The following is a 14282-nucleotide window of genomic DNA, read 5'->3' on the forward strand; positions in this document are numbered from 1 at the left end:
ATCACTTGAATCATGGGTGGCCTCCCTAATGGTTCATCATTTAAATCTCTTTTGATTGGTTAAGGATGATAACAATCTCTTCATGAATGGGTTTGAATGATTACAATCTCTTCATGAATTAATTTAAATGATCACAATATGTTCATTAATGGGTTTGAATGATTACAATCTCTTCATTAATGGATATAAATGATTACATTCTCTTCTTGAATGGGTTTACATGTAAATGATTACAATCTCTTCGTGAATGGAGTTAAATGATTAAAATCTCTTCATGAATGGGTTTAAATGATTACAATCTCTTCATGAATGGGTTTAAATGATTACAATCTCTTCATGAATGGATTTAAATGATTACAATCTCTTCATGAATGGATTTAAATGATTACAATCTCTTCATGAATGGATATAAATGATTACATTCTCTTCATGAATGGGTTTGAATGATTACAATCTCTTCATGAATGGATATACATAATACAATCATGCAATCTCCTACGATTGGCGAACTGAATACATTCTGCTGAATCATAGATAGGTGGGTTCCTCTACTATTCTAATCTGAAGTGATTGGTTTCAGGTGATGAGAGTCTGTTGGTGAATGGATTTAAATTATTATAATCTCTCTATAGATAGATTCAAATGATTACAATCTCTCCATAAATACATTCAAATGATTACAATAATGTGATCCCGTGAATTATTTACTGAATACATTCTTCTTTTAATCAGGTGAATCATGGGTGGGTTCCCCTACCGGTTCATCATGGGCGGTACAAGATCCAGCTATCGTCAGCATCCGAAGCAACCTCCCCAACTCATCAGAAACAAGTGGCATGGAGGGTAGGTCTCAGGGTCTGGAGTTACTCTGTCTTCAAGCAGTCTTAGGCCCGAATTCACAAAGGAAGTTTTGAAAACCCACGGTTGGGTCCATGGTTTATGCAGATTTCCTGTATAAATTACGCTTAATTTAACGTGCATCGGGGACATGTATTAAAAATGTCCAATGCGGATGTGCGCTTTTGTCACAGTCGCCAAATGGACGACTGTTGCCATGGTTATCCACGCTATTTTATTCATGAGTCCATTCTTCAAACAGTTGACTCATGAATAAAATATAGCGTATCTATCCACGGTAACAGGCGTCAATTAGGCACACTGTGACAAAAGCGCGCATCAGCATCGGACATTTTTAATACACGCGCCCGGTACGCGCTTAATTAAGCGTGCTTTATATAGGAAATCTGCATAAATCGTGGACTCAACCGTGTGTTTTCAAAACTACCTTTGTGAATTCAGATCTCATAGTCTAAAATAGGCCTGGGAGTAACACTTGAACAAGCAATGAAATCGATCAGTTTGCCAATAATCGGCAACCGAATACTACTTATGACACTAATAGAATGTTTGCCAGATGTGCAAGATAACTGATGAAATCTTTCCTAAAATTTAATAAATTCGAAACATTCTACCTATTTCAAGACACGGCAATGACACCATTCTCACTACCGACCTAAAACTAGTTTACTGGAAACTAGTTTAACATGTAATGAGAACGATCAAAGCGATCTTGGAAGCGATCTTCCAAACCGGTTCATAAAACCACCTCACGATGTAGTTTTCAAGATCGCTTTGCCTCATGAAACTAGTTTTAGTGTGAGTACTCAACTGTTCTTCAAATGTAGAATGCCTACGCTGTGGTTTCGAGTTTTGCGTGAAACGTGGTACCCCACTGAGAGCGTTTCCATACCAACAAGATCGCTTTACGTGAAGTGATTTTGAAAACCACTTCCACGTGATCAAATGGGAACGCTAGCAAAGCGATACTCCAAATCGGTTTCCTGAACCATTTTCCAGTAAACCAGTTTTAGAAAGTGTAATGAGAACGGTGTCAATGACATCTGCACTGGCTTCCGTGAATCATTCAGCTGTGTTGATGTGCATGTCATTGACGCTGTACTGGGACACTCGACTGAATAATGCTTAAACTCTTTGTAAATCTCCACCTTAGGTTTTGATTATCAGAATAGCACTCAATGTCTCTGTTTGTCTTTCATTCAGGTGAGGAGAAGCCGCACTGGTTAGAATCCCTCCAGAACCTGACAGAGACAGACTCGCCCACACACACACCCACACAACAACAGACAAATCGATTCTTCCCTGCAGACCACATACACAACAGAGGTAGGTCTCATATTACTACTTTGCCTTTCCATGCCCATCTGTTAGATGGGTTCTTGGTAGGATGTGAACGTTACACTTCGTAATTCTGAAGGTTCGTAATTCCAAAACCCGTAAATTGCATATACCTCGATGTTCGTTAATCTGAAAACATAAAAGGGTTCATTAATGCGAACATTTGTGGCGTTATTGCGAAGGTTCGTTATTCCGAAGGTTCGATAATCCGAAAACGAAATAAGGCTCATTAATCCGAAAACGAAATAAATTTCGTTGTTCCGAAAGTTTGTTAGTCCAAAAACGAAATAAGGTTTGTTGATCATTACGTTTTCGTACTTATGAACCTTCGGAATTACGAACCTCATTACGTTTTTGGACTTAGGAACCTTCAGAATCACAAACCTTCGGAAATATGAACCTTCGGAATAAAGAACCTTCGGAATATCCGAACCCTCGGAATAACGAGGCTTCGGAATTACGAATGCATGCGGGATGTGAAAGACTGTGTATTAGGCATAGCAAGCGATCCTCGGAACTTCAGTTGGCAAACATTGTATAGGGTTATACCAAGATCCTATAACTAGGGTAATAATAATTGCAATGTAAAGTGCCTAGAAACAAAGTATTAAGCGCTATATAAATGTAACTATTATCATTATTGTTATAGTCGTTTTAGGGTTGTCTTAGTTTAATTCTTTCTTAGACCTGGTTCCTCTTGTACTGCCCAAGAGCATAAAATGTGGCCAGTTTGTCTGATGTGAAATTCTGGATTGAATTTCTTGCGCGATTAAGATTAGAAGCTAGTTGTTTTCCGTTTCTTTTTCTTTTCTTTTTATTCATCAGGTGTTTCATGGGGTAACCACTTGCCCCCTCCAGGCTTCAACCCCACACAGATTAGACCCATAGCACAGAATACAGCTGAACCACACACAATTACAGAAAGTAAGTCCACCCCCACAATTTAAATGCATTGGCCCACAGTTTCAAAGATGTGCAGTGATATGGCTTGGTCCATTTGACTCTTTAGGGGTAGTATGTACTTAGCTTGCAAACTAATTCACATGGGGTAACCACCTGCCTCCTCCAGGCTTCAACCCCACACAGATTAGTGCAATCGACGGCTGCGATAAAGGGGGGCTGATTCCGCCCCCCCCCCTGTCTTCTTAGGCGTCAAAATAGCCCAATCTATTTAGGGTTAAACCCAAAAAATTTAGTACCGTAGGAATAGAACTCAGCTGAGCCTCACAAATTTACTGAAATTAAGTCCACCCCCACAAATTGAATGGATCAGTCCGTTTGACTTTGTAGGGAAGGTATGCAGATTCCTTGCAAATTAATTCACATGGAGCATCCATCGTCCGCCTCCAGGCTCCAGCCGTGACAGATTAAACCACCAAGACAGAATACAGCGGAGCCTCACAAAATAACAGAAAGCAAGTCCACCTCCATGAATCAAATAGTTTAGCCCTCAATTTCATAGATGTACAATGATTTATGGGTTAGTCCAGTTGACTTTATGGGGATGGGATGCACTTACCTTGCAAACTAATTGCCCTTTCTTGGATATTCAATCGTGATGTAATTTTTCAAAATTGCCATTGAAAGTAAATAATGCCTTTTATTTTCTCCCTTTTTGTTTTGAATCCAGATTTGTAGCATCTCGATATCAACAATCTGGAACAGACCATTCAGCATCACCCAAGCCTCTCCTGATGAATATTGTATCGAAGCATGCAGACTTCAGCTACTACGGTGACCCTTGACCCAAGTATGGAATGACCTTTGACATAACTACAAAGCTCAGCTGAGAAGATGAGAGCGACGTGGACACAACTATGGAGGTCAGATGAAAGTGACCTTTGACACGACTACAAATGGCATATGAAAATGGGCTTTGACAAACTGAAGATCAGATGAGATGACATTTGACACAAGCTTGGAAGGTCAAATGAAAGTGACCTTTGACAAAACTGAGGGTCAGACAAAAGTGACCTTTGACATAGCTACAAAGGTCGGATGAAAGTGGCCTTTGAACTGCGATGCCATACTACATCTTCCACATATGAATTTCAATGCTTGATTGAATTGTTTCTTTTTTTTTCTTTCATGACATGCTAATCATCATATTTGACTGATATTAATTTGATTTCGCGTGATTAGAGAGATTCCATGTATTGGTAGGCCAATGTGTGCTCCATTAGTAATTGTTCCCACCTTTGCAAAAATGAAACTTAGAAATTTCCTCTCTTTTTTTTTGTAGGGTTTAAAAAGAAAAGTAATGAAAAAGGGTTAAAGATATCTTAAAGACATTTGTTACGATATTGATCTAAATTTTCACACTCAAATGCCTGTATATTGAACTATGGATCAAATTAAATTCTGGGCTCCGTCTTACAAAGAGTTATGATTGATCCACTTGTTTATAACTCCATGGAAATCCATAGGTGTCATAATTTTTTTTCTACACGAAATTTGCACAATGTACTTTGTAAACAAAGAGAAGCAAATTTTTGAGAAAAACAGTTGATGCATGAATATACATCATAGCTAGAAAATATTTTGAACGAGCATGCATAATACATGTTGATGTTGCTGGCTGTCCATAGTTACGATGATCGGATCAATCCCAACTCTTTGTAAGACAGGACTTCTGGACATGGGCCACAGACTTCTAAGTAAACCTTGGAAATATGTTTTCCTCTTAGTGCTAAAAAAAAGTGAGAAAAAATGGGGAGTGATGGCGCTGTCACATTTCCCCTATAGCAGCCGTACAGAATGTACGGCTAATCACCATAGTTGCGATTGATAGTCCATGTACGGCTAATCACCATTTCCCCTATGGTAGCCGTACAACAAGTCGAAAGCAGCTGTTTTTAACATTTTTTTGTACCCGCTACATATACTAGTAGGGAGAATGTGACCGCAGCATGAAGGACTGATTTAAAAATGGAATATAACTTTCTATCCTTTGTATGGGCATCGGCATAGATTTGAACGTATTACCTTGGTTAGGTAAAATGGTACCTGTGGGGAATTTTCTCGTAGACAATGCAAATCTATTTTTCCCAGGAAAAAATATTCTGGTGAAGAGCAGCCGTCTGCGGCATTTAGTATTTATTTATTCGCCATCAATAGGGGTTTACATTCTTGGTTTGATGTTGATATCATTGCACCTACATATTGTCCTCTCAATCTTCATGGTCTTAACCCTATTTAGACTGGGCTATTTCGACGCCTACATGTAAAAAGACTTGGGGGTGATTCAGCCCCCCCCCCCCCCCCCACCTTATGATCTCGGCCGTCAAATGCGCGATGGGGACAAAAATTGGCATGGGCGTTACCCATGGCAAAATCTACAAAACTGTAATATCAAATTTGGCGAAAAATCTCATTGCTTATTAGTTATGCTAATTTATGCGTAAAATCATATAGGGCCTTTTCACACGTGAATCTTGAATCATCAGTGTATAGATGATTGCAGTTACTCTTTAGAATCATCGGACCTTTCACACGCTCACTCTGAAACTGATTTGAATTCAAAGCACTGCATTACAAATACAAACTACGATGAGTGCATGACAATTGTATTATCTGCGAAAGTGCTTGAAAGGCCATGTAGCTCTGTTCCCCCCCCCCAAAAAAAGGAAGATATTTTGGACGTCAAGCCTTTTACACGCAAAATTTTACACGTAAGTTGAGTGAAACTTAACTGCAATTCACTTCCCGAGTAGACTTTGAACTCGTGATTGTGATTAGCGTTCATGATTCTAATCATGTTCTGGTTTGGTTTCACATGTGCTAAAAATTCATCAGCCATATTTTTCACTGTAATCATTCAAATTATGATTTTTTTCTGTGTGAATGGCGGAAAGTTGAAGCAAACAATGATTTTATCAGAAAAAAAAGACTATTACAGGTCATCAACTGATTAGACCGTAATGAAATTGTGATGATCGCCACCACAGATAAGCACATGTTGGACTGAGTTGGACACTTTATATCCATAGCATGGAAAAGACCCAACAGTAAAACACTCAGCTGGAATATCATGATTATTACAGAGCTGCCAACTGTGAAGAAAATGTCATAGTTTTTATGATTTTCATGTCAAAGTGCGCCATTATGCTTTTGACCTTAATTATACAAGTGAAACCTTTCTATAGTGACCACCCGAGGGAAACAGGAAATGTAGCCTTTATAGACGGGTGGCTGCTATAGACAGGTTCTTAAACACACAATCTGCCTCCATGGGAGTCGGTTTTAGTGGTCACTACGGACAGGATTCCACTAGCACAGGTTTGACTGTAACATTTAACCTAAATAGACTGGGCTATTTCGACGCCTAAGAAGACTGGGGGGGGGGGCTGATTCAGCCCCCCCTTTATGATCTCGGCCATCGATCGCGCGATCGCGACGAAAATTGGCACACGCGTTACCCATGGAATTATCTACAGAACTATAACATCAAATTCTGCAAAAAATCTCATGTCTCAATAATTATGCTAATTTATGCGTAAAATCATAAGTTTGCTCTAATTAATAAAATAATGCCCCTGAAATGCTAATTTTTGTTTCACATACTTAAGATAGTCATCTGATCAAATTGATTTTAAAAAAATTTCAAAATCACATTTATTTTCTTATGTATTCTATTGTTTTCTAAATTTCTTTTCTTTGTTTTTCGACTTTTTGTTTTTTATTGTGTTTTCAATGGAAATTGTTGGGGACTTTATTTTGACCATAAAAAAGATAAAATTAATTGATTTTAAGCAGTAAAAGGAAAAATAATGATGCATTTGTGAATATTGGCTAAGAACACTATTTGCATTGGATTTGTACACAAATTCACGTTTTTGAGTAATTTTGGGTCTGCATGCACTTACGAAATGTTGCGTAATTTTGGAACCGCGTACCCGGGGGTCACAATTTTGGTCTCAAAAGTTGCGCGAGACTTGAAAGTAAAAAGTCAGCGAGCGACACGCTCAAAAAATTTTGCGCGGCGGATTTATCGCGAAAAATGTCGAGGGGGGGCTGAATCAGCCCCCCCCCCAGTCTTTTTAGGGTTAATACTATACAGTAATACATTGGGCAGTGTCACCTATCGGTAGGCAGCCATTGATGCTCATTATTCACATGACTGTGTACGTGTGCCTTTGTTTACATCGCTCTGAATGTCATCATCACATGCTTACATACTGACTCGATCTTGGTGGTTTTTCCCTTTGGATTCTCATGGATTTACGCAAAAAGAGAGAGAACCGTAGTTGATTCTGAATCTACAGTGTACGCCTTAAAACAGAGAGGATTCATTTCTTTTAAAGGAACTTGTTCTTCATATTATCATTTCAAAGAAATTTATACAACCGCGAAATGAAATTCTGACTTTAAGGTCAAAATTACGATTTTTGAGCTTCTAGATAACTTTTTTTTTTTACCTTTGAATGTTGGCAGCTCTGTTATGCTCTTCTCCCAGCAATTCAAGATTTTTTACCAGAATGTTAAAGCACATATCTTTTTTTATTATCATTGTTTTATACATACAAACACTTTGGTGGTTTTCAATTTGAACACATTTTGTGATCCCTACCACAACTGTCATTTATAGTGGAGATATTATTTTTATGATATTGAACAATATAGGAATAGTGGTTTGCTGCATTTGGTTTATTCTCAATATTTTTCGAGTTTAAATTTGGATTTATTTAATATTCTAATTTAAGAATCAGTATTTATCATTCAAGCTATTCCACGAGCAGTGTTGTGATTCTTACTGTGGGATGCATCATTGATGGTACAAGTCTCTATGGGAAAAGCTTCAATGAAATCACAATAATCTCTGATGTGTGCGTTTGCCTCTAACACTTCTTGTATTTCATAAGAAAGATTCAGTATAGAGGTATTGACAGATACAATGGGTGATTTCAAGTACGGTGTTGGCCTTGATGTTGGTGTTGAAATTCGGATTGCTTCCCCTAGCTCCAAAACTTCAGAATTTGTAAAACCGAACCAGATCACATTATTGACATCTCAACAACTAGTGAGTGACTTTTCAGGACCATCTTTTTTTATGTTTGGTGTTATAATCGTGTAAGAATTGACCTAACACCAAAAGGTCAACACTGAACTTGAAATCACCCATTGAAGCAAGCAACTTTGAGGGGGGGGGGGGGTCAAAATATTACAAAAATGAGTGGACTAGGCTTTTCAGACATAAATGTGAAAATGCTGCGTTTTTTTTTCATATTACAAACTGATGTAGAGACTTTATAAGTCAACTTATGACACATCAAAGCATTTTTTAAATATATACATAAAACTGGTTATTCACATATTTTCTGTCAAATTTTTATCTCAGTTGAGGCGATTTCTTTGTTCCCAAGAGATTTGATTTATGTAGATTCAACTGTCCCTCTTTTATGTGTGAAGTACTGCAAGGCTATTTCAACATTCAGCATCTCCTGGAAATATTAGTAATGGTTGATTTATGCTTGTTTTGATATCTCTATAAAACCAATATAACCATTCGATGAATATGAATTATATTTAGTAGACATAATTGTATCCTATTATGCATACATGTAATACAAATAACAAGAGAAACCCAGCCTGCTTGATGAGCGACTCTGAAGTTATGTAGAAAATGGATTGTTTTCTTACTCTATCATACAGGACTAACAATGAAATTTTAAATTATTTACTGACATACGATCGATATGTCCTGTTAGCCATGTATTCTTATTAATTCTCAGAAGTTGACGAATGGTGTCATGTTTTTTTTTTTTAAGCATGCTTTATTATGAGGACTATGTGACCGAAAAGAGATGCTACAGAATTCAATGTGAAGGCATTTTTAACGTTGAAGAATATCAGGAGTAAACTAAACAAATATTCTATGAGAACAATGGCATATTAAAGAGAGAACTGGTAAAATATACTAGTAAATGCATTTTGTTGTGTTTTTTTTTTAATTGCTGATGTTCATAAGGTCTCTTCAAGAGGACAAGAACACACTTGTTGAAACGTCAAGTTTGGATGGTCCTTTTTTTTCTGGAGTTTCTGCATTTTATTCATAAATCAACAAATGAAAATAGAATGATACAATAACAATGACATAAATGAGTACATTTTTGTGTGACAATCGAAAATAAATAATGAATAAGGCTGAAAAAAAAATGAAGCACGTAAAATAGTAAAGTGGGTAAAAATGCAGGGGCCAGCTATAATGAGCAGGTAACTGCTTGAAACAATAGCAGCCATGAGGGAGAGCTACATGGGAACCGTAATAGGTTATAAATATGATTCGATAAAATGATGTCACAAAAGAGAAAGTATAAAAGTTAGATATTTATTGGGGAGAGACAAGATAAAGTTTTTTTAAAGTGCGAGTGAGTGCAAGTGATACATTTAAGAATACTTGGATAAAAGAAACTTTTTTTCAGGAACAACAATTGCCTGAGAATGATACCTGTACCATGAAACCTACTACACTGTTAAAGGACAAGTCCACCCCAACAAAAATTTGATTTGAATAAAAAGAGAAAAATTCAACAAGCATAACACTGAAAATTTAATCAAAATCGGATGTAATATAAGAAAGTTATGGCGATGTAAAGTTTCGCTTATTTTCAACAAAATAGTTAAATGATCGAGCCAGTTACATCCAAATGAGAGAGTCGATGATGTCACTATTTCTTTTTTTTGTTTGAATTATACAATATTTCAATTTTTACGAATTTGACGAGTAGGACCTCCTTGCCTGAAGCACAAAATGTTAAAATAATGGAATTCCAGGTGTTCAGGGAGGAATGAAGCTTCATTTCATATGACAATAATGAGAAAATAAAAATATTTTTTGACTTTTTGACCTCTCGATGGCATTTAATCTCACTATATCCTGATCATAATTTTACACACAACGTGGACTGTCGGACCCGCGGACTATCGGACCTGCGGACTATCGGGCTGAAACCGGCTGAACCACGCAACATTTTTATTGACCAACCAAAACATCGACCTTGATCATACTTTCCTGCTATATCAACTTCAACACAGATGAAACCTAAATTTTATGCATGTTCTAATGGAATATTTTGGTCAATAATACTAGATCCAGAAAAAATCAACCCTAGTTTGTTCGTTATCTATTGCACAAAAATATCTTTCCCCTTTCTTTTAAGTTTAATTACTATACTTCAATGCTTAAGCGATTGTCATATTACACAACGTTGGGTCCTTTGGCCGATATAAACTGATATGTCCTTGCTTTTAAAATCCAAGATGGCTTCCATCTTGGACACAATTTTTATGTTTTATCGAATTCGCATAAACTAAGTATAGGGTCTTAAATAAAAGCCCCAAAATGACACTCATTATTACTCTGAACAAATAAAACTATTTTGTTCATAAAATTATTTTTTTGATACCCTCAATCCCGTCCGACTGGTCTTATCTTCAGCTCAAAGCTTCTCAACTGTAACATCGTTCCATTTGTCCACCATTCCCCGATCGTTCCGTTTTCCATTCGTCTCATGTTGAAGCTGACATGGCCGCAATCTGGATACAATCCACGGTACCACCCGGCCCCTTTCAGTCGGGCACAAGAACTCTTATTCCCCGGTAACTGGTCATTATCTCGATCTATCGTGCTGAAGGAATACCCATCGTGCAGCCCAAAGGCATCACCTGTTAATGGAAAAGACATACATGACATAATAGGGCTTATACTCTCACGTTTGGGAAGGGTGAAGGAGGGTAAGAAATTCGAAAATTAGAAGTGATGATGTAGTAATGGGAATGAGCTTATTACTTGGGTTTGGATCTACCCAATTTTGCTTGATTATCATGGAGGATCCGTGAATATTCTTTAAAATCAAACCATTTTTAGAAACCAAGGCTTAGCGTTTCACTGAAAAGAGAATCAAATTAGACGGGTACCAGTTGACTTCTAAAAGTTAGAATGGCAACTATTAATAGAGGTTACACTGTCAGTCCAACTGAGGATTAATAATTCCCACTATGCGTTCGAAAGAAACGTCTGATACATCTGTTTTTCATACCCCTCTATAACTTGTGGACTAAGACTTGCTAATGTTTAATCTAGACCGTAGCTAACATTGCAGGACCTCTTAGCCTGTCGAGCTTATGCTAAACAGTTCCTGGGTAGGCTGCACCCGGCTTCTACCCGACTGCAGAAATGAATTAAGAATTAACGGCAATGTTCCCCCGAGCCTACCCTCCCTTTTCGAAACCTTGGTGAGGCCGAGGTCGGTAATCGAATCCGGTCCCCACCTTAGATCGCCACTTGATCACAAAGGTGTTAGTGGCGAGGGTAATCCCGATCCAATTAATTGACAGAAGGGGGTGTGGGTGTTCCACCAGGTTCATTTCCTTCTTTGTCTTCGTAAATTGACAATTTTTGGCTTAGTTAAGCCATTCCTTAATGTAAATTGCTATAGTATACCATTTAAAACGTTGCGGTTAATAAGAACTTATTACTAGAAAGAGAAAAAAATGGCATTGCAGGAACTCATAATGATACGCAGGGAAAATGAATGCGGGGAAAAATCTATTGATGTAATTTATTTAATTGGTAAAGGGCTATAGTAACAATAATTGCCATTGATAATGAGAAAAACCTAAACTTGCCGGCATCACCACCATCATATCGCAAAACATGGAGCCGGTAGCCACTACCCTCGTCTTCGACTCGGAACCTCTGGTACTTCGAGTGCGAGGTTGTCCCGTTCTCGTGCACCATCTCTATGCGAAGACGATAGTTTACCAGGCTCGTAAGTTCGTGGATGAGTTCGTTGCCGAGCCAGAACTCCGTTGATAAGTTGCCGAAGCCGTGCTTATAATCATCCCATGATCGTTCAAAGCTAACGCTCCCATCATAGCGTCTTTGTATCACCTGTATGGAATAGATAATTATTTAATTGTCAATTGTTACTATATAAGCTTTTGCTATTATGGATATCAACTGTAAAATAAAAGGAGATACACATCCTGTGGTTGTGTTTTCAAAATCTTCAGGTTTACATTAAAATAGTCTAACTTCAATTTGATTTAGAAGGTAAGATGCCTTAATTTTCTTTAAAGTCTTATTTCATCACGCCATGCCACACGATTTAGTCTAATTGTAAACAGAGGGTCGTGTGTTCGAATCCCACCGCGGCCTAGCGTCCTTTGGCAAGACGTTAATCTATACTTTGCCCCTCTCAACCCAGGTGCTAAATGGGTACCCGGTAGGATGGGAAAGATATTGTATGTTTGATTTTGCCAGCGCCAAAGTGAGGCTGCGATGAATGCAAGGAATGCTCCCCGGGGAGTGGAAATTGTGCACTTTTCGTGTGGGATTGAAATTATTCCAATGACTTGAGTAATAATATGCTGTAACGCGCTTTGGGCTATTCTGGAAAAAGCGCTCTATAAAAATTGGCTATTATTATTATCATTATTATTAATTGTTGGGTGTTAAATATGGTGTTCGGTAGAAAATATAAATAAATCAATCTGGAAGACAAAAGGTATACACTATAAAAAGAACTCGAGATTTAATGAGAGTGCGTATAAAATCATGCTTATGATTGATGGTTTGTTACACCCACAAATGTAATAATCGCCCACAAATGTAATAACGCCCACAAATGTAATAACACTTTACCCACAAATGTAATAACGCCCACAAATGTAATAACACTTTACCCACAAATGTAATAATTTCACCCACAAATGTAATAATGCACTTTACCCACAAATGTAATAATTTTTGATCGCCCACAAATGTAATAATGACTTTACCCACAAATGTAATAAATTTGAAGGGATTTTTGGCAAATCCGTTCTAAGCTAAAATCGTATAGTAATGCGTTCATTTAGCACAAACGTGCAAAGTCTCATTTCCCGACCCGGTTAATTAACAAATTATAATAAAAATCCAAAGTCTTTATTCCAGACCCGGTTGTTTCAAAAATAATAATATGAGCCCAAAGTCTTTATTCCAGACCCGGTTGTTTCAAAAATTATAATATAAATCCAAAGTCTTTATTCCAGACCCGGTTGTTTCGAAAATAATAATATGAGCCCAAAGTCTTTATTCCAGACCCGGTTGTTTCAAAAATTATAATATAAATCCAAAGTCTTTTTCCAGACCCTGTTGTTTCGAAAATAATAATATGAGCCCAAAGTCTTTATTCCAGACCCGGTTGTTTCAAAAATAATAATATAAATCCAAAGTCTTTTTCCAGACCCTGTTGTTTCGAAAATAATAATATGAGCCCAAAGTCTTTATTCCAGACCCGGTTGTTTCAAAAATAATAATATGAGCCCAAAGTCTTTATTCCAGACCCGGTTGTTTCAAAAATTATAATATAAATCCAAAGTCTTTTTCCAGACCCGGTTGTTTCAAAAATAATAATATGAGCCCAAAGTCTTTATTCCAGACCCGGTTGTTTCAAAAATTATAATATAAATCCAAAGTCTTTATTCCAGACCCGGTTGTTTCGAAAATAATAATATGAGCCCAAAGTCTTTATTCCAGACCCGGTTGTTTCAAAAATAATAATATAAATCCAAAGTCTTTTTCCAGACCCTGTTGTTTCGAAAATAATAATATGAGCCCAAAGTCTTTATTCCAGACCCGGTTGTTTCAAAAATAATAATATGAGCCCAGTCTTTATTCCAGACCCGGTTGTTTCAAAAATAATAATATGAGCCCAAAGTCTTTATTCCAGACCCGGTTGTTTCAAAAATTATAATATAAATCCAAAGTCTTTTTCCAGACCCTGTTGTTTCAAAAATTATAATATAAATCCAAAGTCTTTATTCCAGACCCGGTTGCTTAGAAAATAATAATATAAGTCCAAAGTCTTTATTCCAGACCCGGTTGTTTAAAAAATAATAATATAAGTCCAAAGTCTTTATTCCAGACCCGGTTGTTAAAAAAATAATCATATGAGCCAAAAGTCTTTATTCCAGACCCGATTGTTTCAAAAATGATTATATAAGTCCAAAGTCTTTATTCCAGACCCGGTTGTTTAAAAAATAATAATGCAAGTCCAAAGTCTTTTTCCAGACCCTGTTGTTTCAAAAATCATGATATGAAT

The 14282-nt window shown here is 37.1% G+C and overlaps 1 protein-coding gene across 2 annotated transcripts in view; it reads left to right on the forward strand.

The window, feature by feature from the left end:
- LOC121417387 (CCR4-NOT transcription complex subunit 4-like) overlaps positions 1-4637 on the forward strand; it is a 32589-nt gene extending 27952 nt beyond the window's left edge. For both annotated transcript variants that reach the window (XM_041611076.1, XM_041611077.1), the window contains exons 18-21: positions 733-843; positions 2062-2184; positions 3022-3120; positions 3827-4637. In XM_041611076.1, the coding sequence (XP_041467010.1) occupies positions 733-843; positions 2062-2184; positions 3022-3120; positions 3827-3834 (341 nt within the window). In that variant the 3' untranslated portion in view covers positions 3835-4637. The remainder of the gene's footprint in view (positions 1-732; positions 844-2061; positions 2185-3021; positions 3121-3826) is intronic.
- The last annotated feature ends 9645 nt before the right edge of the window (positions 4638-14282 follow it).

Source organism: Lytechinus variegatus, chromosome 6, assembly GCF_018143015.1.
Source record: "Lytechinus variegatus isolate NC3 chromosome 6, Lvar_3.0, whole genome shotgun sequence".
Taxonomy (NCBI): Eukaryota; Metazoa; Echinodermata; class Echinoidea; order Temnopleuroida; family Toxopneustidae; genus Lytechinus; species Lytechinus variegatus.